General features: G+C 39.7%; 1 protein-coding gene across 1 annotated transcript; it reads left to right on the plus strand.

Moving 5' to 3' along the window:
• Positions 1-308: 308 nt before the first annotated feature.
• YWHAB (tyrosine 3-monooxygenase/tryptophan 5-monooxygenase activation protein beta) lies at positions 309-21522 on the plus strand. The gene is made up of 6 exons (XM_081289281.1): positions 309-533; positions 13438-13740; positions 15844-15967; positions 17381-17544; positions 19007-19102; positions 19383-21522. The coding sequence occupies exons 2-6, from the start codon at positions 13441-13443 to the stop codon at positions 19437-19439; spliced, it is 741 nt and encodes a 246-aa protein (XP_081145407.1). The 5' UTR covers positions 309-533; positions 13438-13440; the 3' UTR covers positions 19440-21522.
• The last annotated feature ends 890 nt before the right edge of the window (positions 21523-22412 follow it).

Below are 22412 nucleotides of genomic sequence, written 5' to 3' on the forward strand. Positions count from 1 at the left end.
GGGGGCCGATGACCCTCGAATTCTCGGGGCCCTCTCCAAACCTCTCTCCCAGTCCTCCTCGTCCCCACACATCCGATTACTTGACCACCACCCCCAGCTCCGCCCTCTCTCCTCCCACCTCCTCTTCCTGCTCCCCCGCCCCATTTCCTTCCCCTTCGCCCGCCCCCTCCTCTCTCCCACCCAGAGACCGACACCCTCCCCCGTCCGCTACATCCCTGCTCTTCTTCCTCCTCCCTTCCGTCAGCGCCCCTCTTGGGAGGCCAGGGCAGCCCCGTGCCTCGTTTGCCCAATGAGGAGACAGCATAGGGTGGGGCGGGACTTCGGACGGAGCGGAAGTGGTGGCCGGAGCGGAAGTGGAGCTGCCGCCACCGCCGCCGCCGATTCCGGAGCTGGGGTAGCTGCCGCCGTCGCCGCCGCCACTACAGCCACTGCAGCCACCGCCGCCGCCGCCTCAGGAGTGGGCTTGGGAAGGAAGCGGTTGCCATTCTTAGAGCTTCGTCGGAAGCACTTTAGGCCCCTGCAGCCCTGCCACGGTGAGTGCAGCCGGGCCCACCCGGGGCCCCCAGGGGCCCAAGCTAGAAGCCCCTCTCGGGCTGCGCGACAGCCACCGCGGCCCCGCGGGGGAGCTGCGCGGGTAGCGGCGCGCGGCCTCCTCGGCCCCGCGCGGCCGCTTGCGGCGCGGGCTCGGCCTTGCCGCGGCCCCTCCCTGTTTCCGGGGCCGGGCCCTCTGCCTCTGAGAGAAGCCCGGGCCTCCCTCGCCGCCCGCAGCCCTGCCCGGCGGGCGGGTGCGTCTCCGTACTGCGCTGAAAGGGACGGTCGGGCGTGGGCCCCGGAAACGCCCCCCCTGCACACCCTACCGAGCCCCCCTCTCTCCCTGGGACTCGGTGGGCGCGAACCGTCTCTTTCTTCCCTGTCACGACTGCTCGGTGCATTCTGCTTCCAGAAACTGAAATCTCACCTCGCGGGCGAGCTTCCGAGCCCCAGCACCCCTGCTGGACTCCCCCGGAGGAGTAAAGGGTTTAACCTTGGCGGACTGCAGGGGAAAACCCCCTCCCACTTTGCAGTAAAGCCGTTTCATCATCTTTCAATGGTTTGGGAGCTTGGTAGGACGGAGATTCCCTGGGAAAAGCAGGGTTGAGGTTTGAATCAAAAATGGATTCACTGGAACCGGGTACTGAGTCAGGCGGGATCCCCAAGAAGAAAAAAATACCACAGGCTGAGTAGTGGAATATCGCCCCATGTTATTAGTGACATTTAATGCCAGAATCTTTTGTGTCCTTGCCCAAAATTCCCCCAACCATTTTTCGGTCTGAAATTTGTCTGATGGCCTCCCGGGTGGGGAATGGGTGGGCGTGATGTGGATTCTTTTTCATCAGATGAGTACATCTTTGTCTATTGCAAATGGAGAACTTGCATGTAATGGGGGTTTCAAAGGTGGCAGCATTAGTAAGACAATTTGCCAACCTTTCTTTAAAAATGCATGTCTCTTGTCCTTACCTTCACTGCATTTCTCTTTGGTAAGGCTAGATAGCATCAGGCTCTGACTTTACTTGCCCTGTGTGGGAGATGGAATTTGGCAAGGTGATGTTATGAATATATAAAATCAGCCGGTCACAGGAGCCAAAACAGAAAGGTGAAGAAGCATTTACAAAAATATGAGAGTTGTCTGCACTTCTCATTGTCTCGGTTGTTCATATGACACCACATACATATGCAGTTTATAGAACTGAACACATGGTTACTCAGCTTTTTGCATTTTCCTATTGAAAATTTATAAGTATTATTTGTTCTTGGTGGTGAATTTCTTCTTGACTGCCTCCAGTGCACCGCATTTCTTAGGGCTGTCTCAGTTGTCGCAACCTGTTTTTCTAGGATCCTTGTCCTTAGCTGCACACAGAATGGTGAGTGTGAAACCTGTCAATTTTGTTGGGTCTAAGTTAAAATCTTTTTTTTTTTTTTTTAATGGAAAAAAAAATTGGACACAATGTCTTTTTATATGGTGCTGAGGATCAAACCCAGGGCCTCACACATGCTAGGCAAGCCCTCTACCACTGAGCACAACCCCAGCCCCTAATTTAAAATCTTAAGCATGGCTTTCTAAATGGTAGCAACTGCAGAATTATTTTCCTGGCCTGTGCCTTCAGTGAGATAAGAAACCATTCACCCATCTTACAGATGAAGACTTTACCAAAAATGAGGTGATTTGGCCTAAACCACATATCTATTTGCAAATTGGATATTCTCTTTTGTCAGTAGTAAATATTTATGGACCATCAGCCTCTGGAGTATGGCTCCTATGGCTTCTACCCTATAATCTTCTGAACATTTCCCATCATGCAGTGCTTGTGTTATGTTGAAGCCATTTTAGAATTGGAGCTCTATAGATCTGGGAGGCAGCCTCTGTAAACCAGGCTGAACAAATTCCCTTGATGCTAGTTCCCCAGGCAGAAGCTCTTAATTTTGTTGTTTTTTAATCACAGAGTTCACTTTTCTTTTTTTCTCTAGTTACATTCTGTGAAGACCCAACCCTGCTTTTGTACATGTTGCTTTGAAAAAAATGATATATCATTATAGAACTTCTTTTACATGTACAAATCCAGCATTTCTGAATAATTTTCTCATCTGTACAGTGCAAATGGAAATGCAGTCTTTGATACATTATGACATACTCAAAATAAGCACCTGGAATATAAATTTTTAAAAATATTAGGTTAAACTTGTTTATTCATTTTTTGCCATGTTGGCAATTGAACACAGGGTCACACACAAGCTAACGGACAAGCAGTATCACTGAACTTCATCCCCAGCCCCTTTTAAATTGGTAACATAAAAACTCTACATATAAATGATGTTCTATGTGATATTTCAGTACATGTATGTATCCTATAATATTTAAATCAGATTAAACAAAGTTCTTCCAGGTTTTTGAGATATATAGTATATAATTGTTATCTATAGTCACCCACCCTACTGTTACATCAGAACTTCTTACTCCTATCAAACTTATAACTTAATACCCATTGATCAACCTTTCTGTAGTATATATTTTTAATAGTTTTTGACCATATGCATGAACGTACATGTATTTAGTTACAGCATATGTGCTATATAACATAGACTCCACTTATTTGTAATGTTCACCAACTGATGAAGTAGCATTAGGTATAATTATAATAGCTAGCATTTGTAGCACAAACTGTGCACTAAGCACATATATATTAACTCAGTCTTTGTAACAGCCAATAAGAAGTAAGTACTGTTAGCCTCATTTTGTAGATGAGGAAACTGAGGCAAGAAGAGTAATTTTTCCCAAGGATACCAACACAAGGTAAGTGCTGGAATTGGGAATCAAACCCAGGTGGTTTGGCTCTAGGGAATGATAGATTTCTACTTAGGGAATAACATGTATATTTTATGGTGAATACCATTTAGTCCTTCATTTTTCTTTACATATATCCTATTAAAGTAAATGTATTTAAACTGAAGCTATAGCTAATTTTAAAGACAGGTATACTGTGGTTTATTGGGGGGTATACCTTTTCTGGCCTGTGGGAATGATACTTTTGGTGTGCATCAGGAAACAAGCTTCTGCAAAATCCAGTTTTTCTGGTACTTGCTTCAGACCAGGGAGAAGGTTCATCAGCTACCTTTGTGGCACACAGTTCCAGGTTCTTTATCTAATAGAACTTGGTCATGGTCATCGTTATATACTGTTCATCATACTACTTTTTTTTTTTTTTTTTTTTGGTTGATTTTTAGGTTTTCTATATATTGTCGGGGTAGAGGAGATGAGGGAATGATCTACATAAGTAGAGAGAAAATTTTAAATTATTACATCTTGTTATGCTGCCTGCTCATGTGGCAACAAAGTACTTTTCCCGTAAATGAGGATACCTTAGAGAATGAACTAAAATTTCATTGTAGAGGGACTTTTAAGTTGCTTGGTTTCTACACTCCTCTAGGGAGAGATGACAGTTCACACATTAGGGGGCAGGAAATCACACTTATGTAATAGCAACTTTTAAGTTTTATAAGCATTTTAATTGCTGCATGAATATAGGATCCTCATAGTCATCTGCACATCAGGATGGAGAAACTAACAGCTGGAACTAGGTATTGAGGGGAGTTTTCTAAGGGGAATGTTTAAAAAGGATGAATAGAATACAGTGCTTTATTTCATGATATGTGTGCTCAAAGTGAATCATGATAATGCTTTCTCTACCAAAGATCTTCTAAAAGAGGCATGGTCACATGTTTCAAATACTTGTAATGAGATGAAAATGAATGATGGCTTTGCAGGGACAAGTTATTCCAGCAGTTCTTTATTTTGTGATTTTTTTTTTCCTGTCCTAGTTGTTTATTTCATTGTTTTCTGTAGGCAACCCAAGAAGAGTTATTTCTGAATGGCCTTGACCAGGACAAACTTATTAAAGGGCAAAATAAATTAGATGTGAACCCTATCCATTATTATTTTTTGCCCTTCATTGAGAACTTCACCTTAAAGCTTGTTTGATGAGTTTTTAAAATATATACCAACTTTGCATGATTCTTCAAAAAATTGATGTCTGTTTTTTCCTGAAGTAAGCATTGGGAATAATAATTGATCTTTAGAAGACATTGAGAAAAGAACATTAGTTTTAAAATTAATGTTGGTTTAGCTATAGCTGTGTGACCCTAAGTGAGTTACTCTTTATAAAGGGAACAGTGTCACCTACTTCATAAGAATACTTAGGATTAAATGAGGTGCTATAAATCCCTAAGTGCTTTGTCCATTTGAACAGACCATAAACAATGGATATTTTTATTAAGCCCAATAGCTAACTGATTGGATTTCTGAATGGAAAAGATAGATGGTATTTCAAAGATTTGTTGAAACTCCATTTGAATCTATAAATATGGTGAAAGGTACCAAAAAATATTAGTCAAAAGGCATAGTGTTGTCTCCTGATTAGAGCTGACTCTTCAAACAGTAGTCTAAGATAGACTGTATGTACAGTGTATTTTATAGATTAGATGTCATCTACCTGCCCCTGTCCACATGGGCAATAATAACTTGTTCACTTCGTTACAAAAATGTGTCACTTGATTAAGTGATTTGCTGTTCAGTGTGGTAGGCATTGAGCTCTACGTTGAGTATCTGAATACAAGAGTCTGGATTCCTATCTTAAGCTCATAATCCAGTGTGGAGTCAACAAAGACATTTACAATAAATCAGTGTGTACCCATTTTAGAAATAGGCGTAGGTTAATTAACATGTGTCTTTCTTTAAAAAAAAAAAAAAAACTTCAAAGAAAGCAATTTAGGGGCTGGGGATGTGGCTCAAGCGGTAGCGCGCTCGCCTGGCATGCGTGCGGCCCGGGTTCGATCCTCAGCACCACATACAAAGATGTTGTGACCGCCGATAACTAAAAAATAAATATTAAAATTCAAAAAAAAAAAAAGATAAAGAAAGCAATTTAGAATTGAAAGAAATAAGATACATAGTAAATGCCCCTTCACTCATTGACCATTTATTTTTTAACCTTTGTGTAGGGTATACTTTGGCTGCCATTTATTTGGGTGCTTAAATTTAATCATGGCTAATTGGACATAATTAACAATGGTATTCAAAATTGATGTGAAAGAAGAAATTTTGAAATACAGGTACAGTTTCCCCTCACCATTCAGTGTTCACCAGACATAAAGTTAATGATTTTGTATTTCAGATAACATGTTATGTTTCTAACGAAGAACCTGCAAATGTTTGAATGAAATGAAATTTATTACAGGACTTTACTTTGTGTGTAGAAAGGCACACAGACATTTTTAGAGTAGGTGTTTTTCAGTGAGTAGTTTTCTTTGAGAGCCAGGAGTACTTGACTTTTTCTGGATAACACCCACTAGCCAGCTGGTCCTGCTGACTTTCTCAGTCCCTCCTGCTGGAGCTTGGCAGGTTTTCCCTTCAGCAGAGTGACTCCAGAGCTGTAACTTCTACTTCATGGTTCTGTGGTTGCTCTATCTGGAATGATACATCCGACTGCTGTTCAGAATTTGCAGTCAGTTCTTTACCCCACTGAGACTTTGAGCCTAGGTTTTCAAGATGCTCCTGTCTATTGCCATCTATGCAAGCTGGCAACCTAATGCTGGGTTCACAAAGTCTGACTATTCCAATAACTCAAGAAAATGACAAAGAAAGCATGCAACCACACAGGATTACCTTTTCAATATTCTGGAGACGACTCTGCAACCTTAAGGGTCCATGGAAAGAGAGAGAGCCGCTGGAATTTTTTATTCTTATATAGGGAACATACAAGGGGTGGTTCCATGGAACATTCTATCCCAAAAAGGGCAAAGGGGTAGGATTACAAAGGAACGGGAGTGTAGCTCAACCCCTGCAGGTGAGGCCTGCACCTGGAGCCACGCCTTGTTATCTGAGCTGGGGTAACGCCCAAGTTATTGCCACCTGGCAGTCATGCCAGACTGAAGGCAATAATTGGTCAGTGCCCTGGGGCATCAGGACCTAAAAGTGTCTGCATCCATGGCACCTGTCAGTTTCCTCTCTGGATTAATAATTGTTCTCATTCCTTTTTCCACTTTGGCCTTTGCTTTCTGTCATTTAGAAAAACATACTGTACTTTGTGCATACATCTGTTTTCCTGTCACCACCTGGAGTTTCCTTTCTCTCTCTCAACCACAGCTCTTCATCCCATAAAAGGAGTTTGGGACCTGTATAGTTTTGAAGTAAACCACTTTCCTCTAATTCTAGCAGGTAGCTTTTCTGACAAGAAGCATTGTAACCCACAAAGGTATGACATTTTCTTATGTTCCAACTATTCAGGTTTATGTTCTGGGAGGGAAGGTCATACAGCTTTCATTTCTTTTGAACTACTCTCAGTGACTAATCCAGAGTTCTTGGGAATAATCTATTTTTTTTTCCTTTTGCAGTTCTTTCAACACACATTGATTATATGCACTACATTTTTGTGAAGTAGCTTATGAGTAAGCTTTTACTTTGACTAGCACCAGATAGGCATTTTATGTGCATTATTTTATTTGGTAGCTGTTAATATCTACTTTTAACAGTGAGGAAACTGAGATGCAGAGAAGTTATAATATGGAAATATGGGAGGGGGTCGCTTAATTTCTCTATAGAAGCCCGGATTTGTTGTATGTAGGGCTTTCCTGAAACAGATTCCACCAATATGTTTTATATAAAACTTGGGTAATTCCAGATATATAAGAGATGATCAAATCCTCATTTAAAACTTCTAACTCAGTGTTATTTTAGAATTGAGTGCTTTGTTTTTCTCAAAAATAAAATACAGTTGAAAGTTAATGATGGCCACAGCCATCATTTTCAAACTGTTTTTTTGGGATGGAGGATATTGGGGATAAACTCAAGCACTAACTCACATCCCCAGCCCATTTTTGTATTTTATTTAGAGACAGGGTCTCACTGAGTTGCCTGGGACCTTGCCAAGTTTTTGAGGCTGGCTTTGAACTTGCAAACCTCCTGCCTTAGCCTCCCAAGCTGCTGGGATTGTAGGCTTTCGCCGTTTTCAAATTCTTTTTTCCTTTGCAGTGCCCTTTAAAATATATGTATACACACATAGCACGCACAAGCATATATATAGTGAGAAAGATTGATTATAGTCATTTTTTTGTCCTTATCCTTGGGTATCGCCTTTGGACACTGGGAAATAACTTCTCAGAATTTTGACCCTGATTAGAAAAACTTAGGCAAAGAATTGAGATGGTGGGGCTATGTTGGTTATTAGATACTCTTGTTCCAGCATTTGTTATCTGGGCTAGGGTTTCGTTTCTTTGAAAGAAATAGTTATTTTGTTGACACCTTTAGAATTATTTTTCATAGCTTTCTGTTTCTCTGAACCTCTAACTTCTGTTTTTTAAAAAGTTTTTCTTATAAAACAAATTATTTTGTACTCCTGGTGCTTATCACAGGCTGTGTTCTTTTATGACTCATAGATGGTCATGTAGTCTTGTGCCATCTTTCTTTCTCTTTTTTTTAAATCATTTCCCTGTTGTTGTATATTTAAATATTTTTCACTATGCAATTGCTATATTTATTAGCATATGCTTCCTAGTCCTCTGACTTGCTGCATCAGGTTACTTCGGACAGATTGACACCTGTCACTACCATATGAGAGTGCTTGGTAACTTTATTCTCAAGCATGTCGTTATCTTCTTGAAATATGCCAGGCACAGGAAAACTCTCTTAGCTCACTGCAGAGCTAGGACACTCTCCCTGCAACCCCCCGCCCCACCCCCAACTTTGTCCTGCAATGAGTTTGTCTACTGTGGTATCTTTGACTCTCTGAGATTGGTACTGGGCTTGATGACCAGTCTATAGTCCTTTATAAAGCTCAGAATAAAAATTATATCCTGATGATAAACCATCACTAGTTGTCATCTGTAGAAAATTTGATTAGGAACTTATAAATATAAGGGTCAGTTAACATGTATTCCCATTTTTATTTCATCGAGGGGTTATTTCCTGTGCAAGAATAATTTAGACTTGCTTTTTCTACTCATGGGCTTGTATATTTAAAAACAAATCCAGCTGGGCATGGTGGTGCACACCAGTAATCTCAGCTACTCCAGAGGTTGAAACAGGAGGATTGCAAGTTCAAGGCCAGCTTTGGTAATGTAGTGAGACCCTGTCTCAAAATAAAATAAAAAATAAAATGGGTTGAGGATGTAGCTCTGTGATAGAATGCCCCTGGGTTTGATTCGCAGTACTGATTGATAGTTCACCCACTTGCTTGCTCTGTGGTAGAGTGATCCTGGGTTCAGTCTCCAGAATGGATGGATGGATAGATGGATAAACAGATTTAAAAAAAAAAAATCCAACCTCACAGCATTTTGTGGGTTTTTTTATGTGGTGTTACTGAAGATTGAACCCAGTGCCTCACACTTGCTAGACAAGCACTCTACCACTGAGCCACAACCCCATTCCCATGCACTGTGTATTACTTAAGAAGAGTTTGCACATCTAATGTTCTTTAATTCCCTTCCTGTCATATTCACAGCAACTCTCTTAAGGGAGATGCTCTTGTCTTTGTTTTTTACACTGGAAGACTGGGATGTAACAAGGTCTTAAGGCTGTGTAGTGGCAGATTGTGCTGTGATACAGCCCTGTTGCCTTTCTGCTGTACCAGCATACATAGGCAGGCTGTGTTCTTTGCTATCCCAGTAATGAGTGTTGAAAAACTTACCAGATATATATTTGAGTATGAGTCTTGTACTGAGCACAGTTTTTGACACTAAGTGTGAAATAAATATGCAGTTTTCCTTGGAGGAAACACATGTGAAACTGTAAATGGTTTGGTTTTCATCATCTGTACTATAGACTATCATAGAAAGAAACTCTCCATATGTATTTGAGGTATAGGCATGGTAGACCAATGTGTGCTTTCTGGTCCTGGATGGTTGGCCAGGGTTTGCATAGGCAGGAATTAAAGAGTATAGAAGAGCATTCTACATGAAGAGAACAACAAAAGCAGTTTTTAGTATTTTTGAGCATGGCATTTTAGAGGTCATGTGGTGATGTCCAGCCTAAGAGAAGGGTACAAGGAGAACAGTGGGTGAGAAAGCCTGGTTGATCAGGAGGAACCAAGTTATGAGGACCCTGAAAGCCAGGTGGAATGTGGACTTGGTGGAGTGACCAAAAGTGCTGAAAGTTATTGAGTGAAAGTACAGGCAGAGCTAAAGAAGTAGTTTAGGAAGAGTGATTTTGAAGTAGGGCCAGAAACACAGAGTGAGGTGCAAATACAAGTTTTCAATATACTTGAGGAATAGAAGCTTTGAATTTCTTGAGAAAAGAGAAGGCTACCAAATTTGTAGTTTTATTCTTTTTAGGATTTATCCATTCATTGGATAGCTATTTGTTCTTACTGATTATGTGCAGGATGTTGTGGAAGATATTCCCAAAAGGAGCTTGTATAGGAAGGGACTTGAGGTATATACAAATAATTTTAATACTGAAGAAATGTGATAAGACATGACAGGTATAGATTAAGTGCTTTCTGAGAGTCATTTTATCTTAGAGCAGTATCATTCAGTAGAAACAGAATGTGAGCTATATGTAATCTGAATTTTTCTTTAAAGAGGACTGAGGGTATAGCTCAGTAGTAGAGCCCTTGCCTAACCTGTGCAAGGCTCTGGGTTTAGTACCTAGTATTACAAAAACAAAAACCCAGGTGAAATTAATAATTTTATTAATTTCTGTAAAATAACCAAAATATTATGATTTCAGTGGGTGGCACTAGTCACATTTCAAGTGAATAGCCACATGTGGTTCTTGTATTACACAGCTTGGGCTTAAGAAAGGTTTCTTGGAGGAGGTGGCCTTTGAGCCATGCTCTGAAGAACTTTATATTCCAAGTGAGTGGGGAAGGCCATTCCAGATAGAGGGATTGACTTTAGTGAGTCAAGACAGAAAATCACACTTTGTATGTAAGTGTGAAACACATATTGTGTGGCAGGCATTTTATGGGAAAAATCTGAGAAGATAGGTTGGCAAGCATTCACTGATAGGGTGGGCATTGAGATCTGATTCTGCTCTCCAGCAGAAAATAATAATTTTGAGCAGAAAGTGACTTGATCTGGGCTTTTAAGAAGATGGAGGCTGGTAGGGAAGTTACTCAGTGGTAGAACATTTGTGTAGCATGTGAGGCCCTGGGTTCAATCCCTAGTACCACAGAAAAGATGGTTTCGTAGCAAAGATGTGAAGGGGGCTGGAGGTAGAGACTGAAACCAGTGGGTATAGGGAAAGATGATGGATGGGAGATTTATTGTAGATGTAAAAAGAGGAATGGTTTCATTTCTCCCTTGTCTACTGCCTTGCTCCAAACTGCTGGGTGTTGTGTAACCCATTTCCTGTTGAAATTGGTCTAGCTGCTTCAAAAATCCATGTTATATAAGTCAAAAGTTATGTAAGCAGTAGGCATCAGGACATTTGGCTATGGATTTTGTTTGTTTTAAATTGTTTCTGTGTATATGTAGAATTAAAATTTTTTTGAAATGGGTAGATACATGAATAGTTTTTGTTGTTGTTGTTTTTTAATGTGCATTTAGTCGCATAGTAACATGATGATTTTCAATCTCCAGGAACTCTTATGATGATCCCAGAGAAGCTTGAAATAGTTGGCCTCAAATCAGAAAGGCCATGTTTTATTTTAGGAAATAGGGTGAGGACATTTGGGAGGTCTCAAAGAGTACTCAGAATTCTTCAAAGTGTGAGTTAAATTTTAAATGCTTGAAGAAGGAGAGAAAGGGGGGTACTTAATTTGGGCTTAGTTAGGTCGAAGAGCTTTGTGGCATCCTTCAGCAAGGTCCGTCCCTCATATTTCTATTATTATACTGTATGGAATAGCTTAGCTTTGAGTTGGCTTTTGCCCAGAAATTTATTATTTGGAATCTTTCATAGGTAGAATTGCATCAGTGCTGTTGTATGAACTTTGAGATGGACCTCTAGTGACTTATAACTGCAGACTGTAAATTGAGTCATTGAAAGTTGGTTTCCTCCTGCTGTGCTTAGTACCTTCAGGAATAACAATTGTACAATTATTTAATAATATATAGGAATTATCTTGATCCCAAAAACTTTATGGTCAAGAAAATTAGGTATACTGAAAGCATGTAATTTTGGGATGATAGGATATTTCTTTCTTGTATTAAAGTAGACTAGGTTATCTCTTAGTAACAAACACTGTATACTGGATAGTTACCCAGGGACTTGGGCTGACAGACCGTTCTTTTATGAGTGCATCATCTAGAACACATTTTAGGTGGATGCTGTAAGAGAAGAAAGCTTGGGGAACTACATGCAGGATTTTCACGGTTTGAGCCTGGAAGCAGCATCATTTCTGCCTGTGTTGATTGGACAGAGCTGCTGACTCCTAACTGCTGGGGATGTGCTGGGATGTGTAGGGAAGCAGCAAATGGAGTCTTTCCTGAGGATTACTATCTGCTGTAGTTACATTCTAGTGTTGTGAGTGAAGATGTCATAGATCTAGGCAAGACTTACTTCACTAAATGTAACCTTACAATTAGCAAGTTGTATATAGGAGGTAACTCTGAATATGATTTAGATAATAAGCAGTAGGAAGAAAATTCATATTTCTGAACTGGAGAATCAACTCTTTCTAAATTGCCTGGATTTCTTTGTGCTTCATTTGATAATGCATTTTTGTGTGCTTGGGCCTCATGTTTAGAATTTCTCTATTTAAAATTTAAAAAAGCTGGAGCTGGGCATGGTGGTATGTGCCTGTATTCTCAAAAGATCAGGAGGCTGAGACAAGAGAATCACAAGTTCAAAGCCAGCCTCAGAAACTTAGTGAGGCCCCAAGCAACTTAGTGAGACCCTTCTCTAAATAAAATATAAAAAGGGCAGGGGATGTGGCCCAGTGGTTAAGCGTCCCTAGGTTCAATCCCTGGCACCCAAAAGAGGATGGGTGTGCTGGGTGAGGTGGTGAACATTTCTGATTCCAGAGATTCAAGGTTGAGGCAGGAGGACCACAGGTTTGAGGTCAGCCTGAGCAGTTTAATAACCTGTCCCAAAATAAAAAGTAAGAGGGGCTGAAGATGTAGCTCAGTGGTAAAGCACCCCTGGATTCAGTCCTTAGTACCACAAAAATCAATAAATGAATAAGCATATTTTTACTCTGTGGCATAGAGGATATATGTAAATTTAAGCTAACAGTATGTAAACTAACTTTTAATAGTAAATCATTTTTAGTTGCTTTTTTCAAAAAAATTATTGCACTTTCTAAGATTATTGTAGTGGAGAACTAACGTAAGGTGAGGTGATTAAGAGGCGTTCACTGATTGGTCTGTATAAAGGGTTTGATAAAATAAACTGAAAACACTGAGATTTTTGTTTTGAGAAAATCTAAATGAACTTCTGTGGTTCAAATAAATTAAGTTCTGTTTCTATACATCCTGTATACTTTTTATTTTTTGCAACCTATACCTAAACAAAATTAGTACCTGGTATTTGTATATAATGCTTTAAACTTTTCATAGTACTTCATGTATATTAGGTCACTTGTCCTTGTAAGAGCCTCTTTGAGAGAGTTGGTAGCGTTCTTGCTTTCCAATAAGGAAACTAGAGCTCTCAGGTTAAGTGATCTAACCAAGATCATTGCCCTCTGAGTAGGAGAGCTAGTGATCGGTAGAGCCCAAGTCCATCCACCTTGATTCATGATTCTTCTCTTTGGTGTGTGTTGGAAAATTAATTGACCCAAATAAAGGCCTTAGCAAAGTACCTGACAGTATAGATGCTTAGTGCGTGATCTGTAATGTCGATGGCATTTGGAGCTAGATGTTTCACTTTTGGGTAGGCTTTCCAGAGGGGTTGTAAGAAGATTCACACATGTATTTCCTGGGCCCTGAAGCCTGACATCTGCTTTTCTTTTTCTCTTGCTCTTGTTCTAGGGAATGACCATGGACAAAAGTGAGCTGGTACAGAAAGCCAAACTTGCTGAGCAGGCCGAGCGCTATGATGACATGGCTGCAGCCATGAAGGCAGTCACTGAACAGGGGCACGAACTCTCCAATGAAGAGAGAAATCTGCTCTCTGTCGCCTACAAGAATGTGGTAGGTGCTCGCCGTTCTTCCTGGCGCGTCATCTCCAGCATTGAACAGAAAACAGAGAGGAATGAGAAGAAGCAGCAGATGGGCAAAGAGTACCGTGAGAAGATAGAGGCAGAGCTGCAGGATATCTGCAATGATGTTCTGGTAAGGGCCAGTGCTTCTCTTTAAAGAGTGACTTCTAAATAGTATTAACACTGTCCAAATGCAAACTCTCAAACAGCTTATGAGAAAGAGTGTCTGAGTATACTGGAAAGCTGAAAAACCATTTACAACCCACTTTTATGCACATGATATGATTCCCCTCCCTCTCCACTTTTTTGCTTGATCAGAGATTGTTCATCACTTCTGGGCTATTTTCCTCCCCTATCAGAAAGGCTTGTGAAAAACAGGAGGATTTAGTCAACATCTTTTCTTTAGAAATTGAGGCCAGATAGACAGGATTTTAGATGCAGCCACAGATAGGTTATTCTCTATAGTCATCTGAGTAGTGATGTCATCTCCTGTAGGGGAGGCAGGATTAAAAAGCTGAGCTGCCTTTCATCCTCCCCCCAGGCATGCCTTCACAGTGGAGAGTCCTGATTTTGTCTGAAAATTAGGCACATTCCTCAAGTTCAGTATGCGTTCCAAAGCCAAATCGAAGGTGGTTTGGGGATTCTCCTCTCCGGTGTTTTATATAAGCTAGAGGGAGATTGTTGACTCTCTGTGACCACAGTTTGGGGTTGGATGGGAGGGGTGCATATCCTAGAGCAAATCATGATCATATTGTCTTTCCCTCACATCCTGAGCCCACTGGGAACTTTTTTTTTCTTCCAGGTGAAATCAGGTAAAAATGAACGGTGAGGGATGCTTTGAAGGGAAAAGGAATTCACACTTGTTGACCTACCTCCTCCCCTGCTGGCTGCCTCTCCGAATTACTGCCCATGACACCTTTCTTTTGAAAAACCAGTACAAAGCTTGTCAGTCATCAGGCAGTACTTCTCATCCCTAACCCATAAGGAGTTACACTCTGTCTGCAAAGAATATTAAAATGACTACTGCCCCTTGCGTCTACTTAAATCCCCTTATAATTAAGCTTTGCATTGAGCTTCTCTTTTTATTAGATTCATGGTGTAAGATAAACAGTATCATGGCTAAACTTGTTGCCTGTTGGTCATTTGGGGGTTTGTTAATGGTGCACTAATTCCTGAATGTTAGGTACATCTGGTATTCAGATGAAGTATGGCATGCATTCCAAGGGCAAGAAAGTTCCATAATTCCTGAAATGTAGACCAGCTTTTAAGAGCATCTGAAAGAATGTGAAGAAGAGCATGGTACTTACTGCCTCTTAACCAGTTTTTCAGGATGCCACATTCTAAAACAACTCTTCGAAAATATTGCTCTGTATACGAAGCTTGGACTCCTTCAGAACTACTTTTGTTGTAAGCATAAATGTTTAAAGGAATTTATTATTAATAATAGTATTAGACTCTTTTGAGTGCTTACTGCGTGCCAGCCATCGTGTTAAGCACTTTATGTACATTAGCTCACTTGTCCTCAAGTTTACCCTAGAAGGTGGCCATTGTGATCCCCCATTGTACAGCCAAGCAAACTGAGGCTTGGGTGAGAAGGCAGTCGGTCCAGGGTGATAGAGACAGCAGGCAGAAGAGGGGTTTCTTCCCAGGTCAGATTGATTCTGAACTTAGTTCTCGGCAGTTTTGTTCTATTATCACTTTTTTTCTCCCAGAATGGAAAAATATTTTTCCCCTCTAATTCCAGAAATAAGACAGGTTTATTTATTTTTTAAAGTTAGGGCAAAGTAATATAAAATAAAATCACTCTGATCTTATCACCTAGAGGACCATTGTCAACATAATCCTTCCAGGTTTTTCCCCTATGTATTTGTGTGCCTATACACATAGATATTTTAATATCAAATAGGCTTTTGTGTTTTTATTCTGCTTTTTCACTCAGATTTCTTTTGAGAGCATTTCCATGTTATCAGTGTAGTTCTACATCATTTTTGCATAACATTGCATTGTAATAGCTGTGTTTTAATGAACCCCTTATGGATGGTCAAAGTGACTTTTAAGTGAAGAATACGGGCATCTGCTGTTATGACCTAAACAACATTTAGTCTTGGATTTAAAAAAAAAGTTATTTTTAATTTTCAAAAAAATTGGTAGTGGTAGTTTGTATCTTGAATCTCAAATATAATTTTAGTATCTTGTAAATAATTCAAAGTTCTTAATAATGTGAATCATTTTTTAGGAGCTGTTGGACAAATATCTAATTCCCAATGCTACCCAACCAGAAAGTAAGGTGTTCTACTTGAAAATGAAAGGAGATTATTTTAGGTATCTTTCTGAGGTGGCATCTGGAGATAATAAACAAAGTAAGTAACATTTAAACAAATTTGACCAATAGTGGAGCTAGTCTCCTTTTGTAAGGACTTCAACAATTTTTGCTTTTGTCTGTGCACCATAGACATTAGATGATGTCACAGTAATCAAAATGTAAAAGACCATTGTGCTGTGAGGAATGAGATCATGGGGGTTGACAAATCAGAATGTGTCTAAGGAGTAAATGTGGAGGGCGTTAAAAAGTCTGATGTGTAGTGAGTGCATTTGAAGAGCTCTTTTCTTGGAAATTATTTGATAGCTGTCTTTTTAGAAACAGAACGTTGAAGTATAGTAGTGTACTTTTATGTACAGTTTTGTTTTCTCCAGTTTCAGTTTCTTAAGGCCAACTAAGGCCTGAAAACATTAAATGGAAAATTCCAGAAATAAACAGTTCATAAGTTTTAGATTTCACCCTGTTCTGAGTAATGGGATGAAGTGTTATACCATCCTTCTCGGGATGTGAATCATCCCTTTGGCATATGCACCTTGTATATATGTTCCCTGCCTATTGGTCTTTTAATTGTCATCTTACTTATCAGATTTGACTGTCATAGTATGGCCATGTTTGTGTTAAGATAGCCCTTGTTGTACTTAATGACAAAGCACAAACTCCTATTACAGTATATTATAATTGTTCTATTTTATGATTGTTGTTAATCTCCTACTGTGCCTAATTTATAAATTAAACTTTATAGATGTACATACAAGGAAAACAGTTAAATGAGGGTCAGTACTATACATTCACTGGGGATCTTGGAACATACACTCTGCAGATAAGGGAGACATATAGTGATGCATTTCTTTTGTCACAAAGATATTGTGGTAGTGGTGCTGTGATAGTGTTAACAGCTGTGTGTCCCTGCTGTGTGCCAAGTACTTTAAAGTCTTGTTTATTCTCTCACAACTTTGAGTTTAGGTGGGAGTCTATTCATTTTTTGTTTTTGTTTTTATTGTGCTGGAAATTGAACCCAGGCCTTGTGCATGTGAGGCATGCACTCTACCCACTGAGTTATATCCCCAGCCCCATTTTTCTAATAAAGGAAACCAGGGATAGAAAGTTATTCTCAGCTTTGTACCTAGTGAATTAAAAGTTGGGAATTCAGTTTGGGTCTGTCAACTCCGAAACCCCTTATTTTTCTATGTTCCATCTTGTTAAAGATTATGTTTCTTGATTGGTTTAATAGACTTTGTTATATTCGTCATTGCTTCCCCCGGAGCACTTAATATAGTACTTGACTTAGAATAAACATTTAGCAAATGTTTGATTGAATGGTAGAGACACTGACATCTCATTTTGATGGATCATTTACATCAGCCCACTTTGTCAAAATACTGTGATTGTGAATCCAGTTTATGATGCACCATGTGGGAGAAGCAGCCTTTAATACTTTTCCTCTTTCTTACAGCCACCGTGTCGAACTCCCAGCAGGCTTACCAGGAAGCATTTGAAATTAGTAAGAAAGAAATGCAGCCTACACACCCAATTCGACTTGGCCTGGCTCTAAATTTCTCCGTCTTTTACTATGAGATTCTAAACTCTCCTGAAAAGGCCTGCAGCCTGGCAAAAACGGTGAGAAGGATCCTCCGGTTTCTAATCCTAATAGACTTTTGAGCTTCCTAGTAACTTTTATTGTGGGACATCCTCATGGTCTTGGACTTTTTAGAAGATTTTTTTTTTTTTTAAGGGTAGGATTACGTCTTTTATGAAAGAAATACAGGCCTATTACTTTGTGATTCCTTCTCAACACTCCTGCTGATTTTTTATTATTATTATTATTACTACTACTACTACTACTACTATTTTTGAGGGGTGGTTGCAGAACATTCCAGGTAAAGGTGGTTTATTGTTTTTCATCAAGCTTTGGGCCTTGGTTTTACATCATCATCCTCCTTCCAATATAGTAGGTTATGGCTGTGTAAATGAAAGAAATCAGACCACATTCCCTCTCTTCTTCCCTTCCTTCCTGTACTGGGAATGGAACCTTCGGTCCTTGTGCATATTAGGCAAGTGCTCTACCACTGAGCTACATCCCCAATACCCACCCTCTTTTAATTTTATTTTTGAGACACAATCTCACTAAGTTGCCCAGGTTGTCCTCAAACTTATGATCCTCTGCTTCAGCCTTCTGAGTAGCTGGGATTACAGGTGTGCACCCCCCACTCCCAGCTGGACCACATTTTCTTTGTGTGCTATATTTCCTCCTGTCTTTTTGGCCTTTTCTTTATATGTATTTGTAAACATGCGCACAGTTTTTTTTTTGTTGTTTCTTTTCTTTTCTTTCTTTTCTTTCTTTTTTTTAAGTTTGGAAAAGGTCCTGAAATAAACCCCTTAAATTGCTGCTCTTAACCTATTGAGTCTCATTGTCCCAGATGTGGGACGTCTATAAAAACTTAAATGGAGAAACAGTTATACCGCTTATGATAACTGGAAACAAATATTGTGTTTTTAAAGTTCTGTTCTTTGAGAAAATAACTGAATGATTACAACATTTAGCAAATGTTTGATTGAATGGTAGACACTGATATATGTATTTTCATAAAGATATATAAGTGCTAGGTTATCATTTCCAGCCTATTTTAATATACCTGTGTCAATTTTGTTGAACTATTTGCAGAATTGAAAATTTGGGACTTAGCAGGTTAATTAAATCAGGTTTAGTGAAGTGAGTTTCACTCTTGTACATTTTTTTGTATCTAAGTTTAAAAAAAATTAAGAGATTTTCTAGAAGAGTTTTTGGTAAATAAAAATTTGTGTGAATTTACCTAGAACAGATGTGCTAGGCTTAACAATAATACTAGTTACTTATTAGATAAAGCTAAGTTTATTAGAAAATCATAATTTATATTGTCTAGGAAATTTTATCATTGCTGATTGGTGCTTTACAATCACATTATGAAGTTTTGTAAACACAAGGCTCCCCCAAAGTACTGTAGAAGAAGAAAAATTATAGTCACTTATTAAAAGGGGAAAAAAAACTCAACTAACAATTCTAAGAACATGTAGATTCTTTGCTGAAGGCTCTGTGTTTTAGGCATTTGATGAAGCGATTGCTGAGTTGGATACACTGAATGAAGAGTCTTACAAAGACAGCACTCTGATCATGCAGTTACTTAGGGACAATCTCACTGTAAGTACTACTTTTGGATGGTTTATGGCCTTTCCTATTCACCTGCTAAATAATTCACTATTATCCAAGATTCAAGAGAGGATTTATACTCCATTAAATATAATTCAGTTAGTTATAGATGACTGCTAAAATTGTGATGTTTATAGTCATCAGTGTCTGCAATAATACAGAAGGAATTTTAAACAGTTGATTGAAATAAGATATAGATTGAACCACTCCCACATAAATTTGAGTAGCCCTACTTTGATAATACCTTTTTTTTTTTTTTTTTCTCTTGCAGCTGTGGACATCCGAAAACCAGGGAGATGAAGGAGATGCTGGGGAGGGAGAGAACTAATGTCTATCATGCTTTGTGATCTGTTCAGTGTCACTCTGTACCCTCCACATTTATCCCTTTGTGCGATAAAACAAACAAACAAACAAAAATTTGTACGTTGACTTCGATTTTTCACAGCCTCAGCCTAGCAAAAATGGTCCATGGTATAAACAGCTGGTATTTGTATCTAAAACTCGGATTGGTCACATAAATGCCACGGCATTCTGAAGTTTTGATTTCATTAATATTGACAGAATTACTGTGTGCTTAATTTTTTTAAACTGAACACTGTGATTATGGGGTTTTGTAACTTAGCAGAACTCTTACTGGTAGAAAAAATAGACCTGAATTATGTGTAACTTTTTGGAAAGTTTAATCTGATATCAAAATAGTCACTGAAATACAATTCTGTTGTAAAGTTGTACAGAAAGTTATAGAGACTATATTGTGGTGCTGGGACTGGAGTGAGACACATCATTTGGCATCCAAGTTTAATGGTATTTCACAGTAATTCTGCCTGTGGTTCAGGGCTTGTAGACACTTGACCAGTTTGGGCTGTTGCCACTCAAAAGTTCATGACCACAAAAGTCTACAGTGTCTTCCTCTGAGGAAACTCAGATCCTGAAATTGAGATTCTTTGTGGCAGATAGCTGGGTTATGACACTGCAAAAAGGTTCAGTGCTCATTATAACAAGAGTGACTAAGCCCCCTTTCCTACAGCAATATGTTACTGATTTGCAACTTTTCAAAACAATCGGTTCTGTTTTCCTTGTTACTACTTAGCTAAAGAAAAACAAGCTATATATCTTATGAACCACCTTATCTGTTTCCTGGGTAAGTCATTTAAGAACAATGTTCTGTAGAGATTGTCTCTCACTGGAGGAGTACTCAAGATATTCCTAACTTGGGGCATTAAATTTTAAAATCTAAACATTCCTTCCCCCATGTTCTTTTGACTATTGACTTTGTTTTTCTCTTCCCTCTTAAAAATATATGTCCTTCTGCTTCCTTACATTTTCTTCCTTTGGAAATCTGTATCTTTTGTTTACTTTTTATGTCGTGTGGGCAGAGGGTGCAAGACAGTGGTGAGCATTTTGGTGAGTAAGGCTTGCTTCAGAGTTGAGAAGAGCTTCTCACACCACATCCCAGTCTTCCTCCAGTTCTCAGCACAATTGTTGCTCTTCAGTCATACCACAATCTGAATCAAAAAGTATTTTTAAATCTCCCTGAGTTCTCCCTTTATTGCAGCCAACCCTGATAATGCTTGTTAGTGCCTATCACCAGATCTCCAAAGTGTACTCGTCCAGCTCAGTTCTCAGACATGTCTACACAAGACCCTATAATGCAGGGAAGTTGCATGGGCACTGCAAAGGAGAGAATCAAGAATAGCCAGGCCTGTCAGTCTCACAGTAACCCCTTACCCTTAACATTCCATAAAGCTATAGAGTTCATTTGTTTGTCCATCTGCTGAAATGAGAAAAGAAAAATTCATGCACTGATTTAAAACAAACCAAAAAAAAAAAAAAACCTAAAAAAAAATCCTTTTCTTTCTAGCTGAACAAAAATGTGCAGTTAATACTTGGCGCTTGAAAATGCAGTAGTGAATGTGGAACCAAGCTGTCTGTATATCTGGTAGCTCTCTGCTTTGTTTTCCTTACCAGTATTCTGCCTAATGTTTGCTTCTGTGATGGTTATATTGCCTAGCAAGCACACCTGTGGTTGTGAAAATAGTATAGCAAAAAAGAAAAATCCCCGGTTATTGATGTACTAGATTTGTGTATGTCTTTTAAACACTTCTAGTTTCACCTTACACGGAATAATCAGGAAAAAGTGTAAAAACTCAAAAGTGAAATAAAAAATTTTATCAGTTAGTTGCTTGTGAATTGATGTGCCATCACTATCTCTATTGATACAGAACTAGCTAGGTACTCTGATCACCTATTTTTACTTCTGTTTTCTTGAAAACTGGATAAAACAGGTGGGTGATGGGTACACTCCTGTAATCCCAGCTACTTGGGAGGCTGTTGCAGGACGATCACAAGTTCAAGGCCAAATGGGCAACCTAGCCCTACCTGTTTCAAAAAATAAAGTTGAGGATGTTGAAGTCCTTTTTGTGGCTTGTAAGATTTGGTATGCACAATTATTTTGCAGCACTTCCCAAACCCTGACTTTTTTTTAAACCTTAACATACAACCTAGTCAATGAGATGAAACCAACTTTAGAGTTGCTTGAGTCTTGGTACTGCTGTTCATGATAACTGGCAGCACTCTCTTCATAGGGTTTACACCCCTTCTAAAAACATCCACACGCCTGTAGGAGAGAAGTCTCCACAGAGGGGTATTTTTTAAGATGAGAACTGGTACCTGTAGTGTGAGGCTAGACAGGCAGACCAGCTCCGGCCCCTGTTCAGGAACTGTCACACCTGTGGAAGCCATGCCCAATCCAAGGTCAGGGGAAGCTGAGGCCCTGGAAGAACCACTGTAAAGTATCGGTCTACAATGGACAGGAATTTAAACAAAATGGTCCTACATCACATAGATTGGGGCTGCAAACAGCCTCATTGCTTATTGTAGGCCCTTTTCTGCTCTTGGGTCCCTATTGTTCCCATGCAAGTAAACCCCTGATGGGATGCAGGTGGAAGACCTCCTCCACAGGTGGCAGGTGATGTCACACCAAGAGGTCTCGGCGGTGGAACAGCCAGTTGCAAGGGAGGCCTGAAGGACAGGGATCCCCAGTTCTAAAGCAGCCTTTAGTCCCCAGTCACTGAGGTTTACCATTCCGGCACATTAGGGTGGGACTGGGTCGAGCTGGTTCAGAAAAACATTTCCGTAGGCAGGATAACAATCTGTACCCAAGTTGAAACAGCGTGTCTGGCTCAGAATTTTCCCCTCTGCAAGTGCAAAGCGCAAAAAGCAGTTTCTAATCCTTGACAAGAGGGAGACCCCGTTCATTTTACAGAGAAGGAAAATGGGTCCAGAAAGGCGCAGCGTGACT

The sequence above is a fragment of the Spermophilus citellus genome, assembly GCF_964194105.1.
Source record: "Spermophilus citellus genome assembly, chromosome: 4".
Classification (NCBI taxonomy): domain Eukaryota; kingdom Metazoa; phylum Chordata; class Mammalia; order Rodentia; family Sciuridae; genus Spermophilus; species Spermophilus citellus.

Bases quoted from the DNA above. Each gene is read 5' to 3' on its own strand.
- YWHAB (XM_081289281.1), top strand. From the start codon at position 13,441: ATGACCATGGACAAAAGTGAGCTGGTACAGAAAGCCAAACTTGCTGAG. The intron at 17,545-19,006 runs GTGAGAAGGATC...TCTGTGTTTTAG, and splicing joins CCTGCAGCCTGGCAAAAACG to GCATTTGATGAAGCGATTGC. The intron at 19,103-19,382 runs GTAAGTACTACT...TTTCTCTTGCAG, and splicing joins TACTTAGGGACAATCTCACT to CTGTGGACATCCGAAAACCA.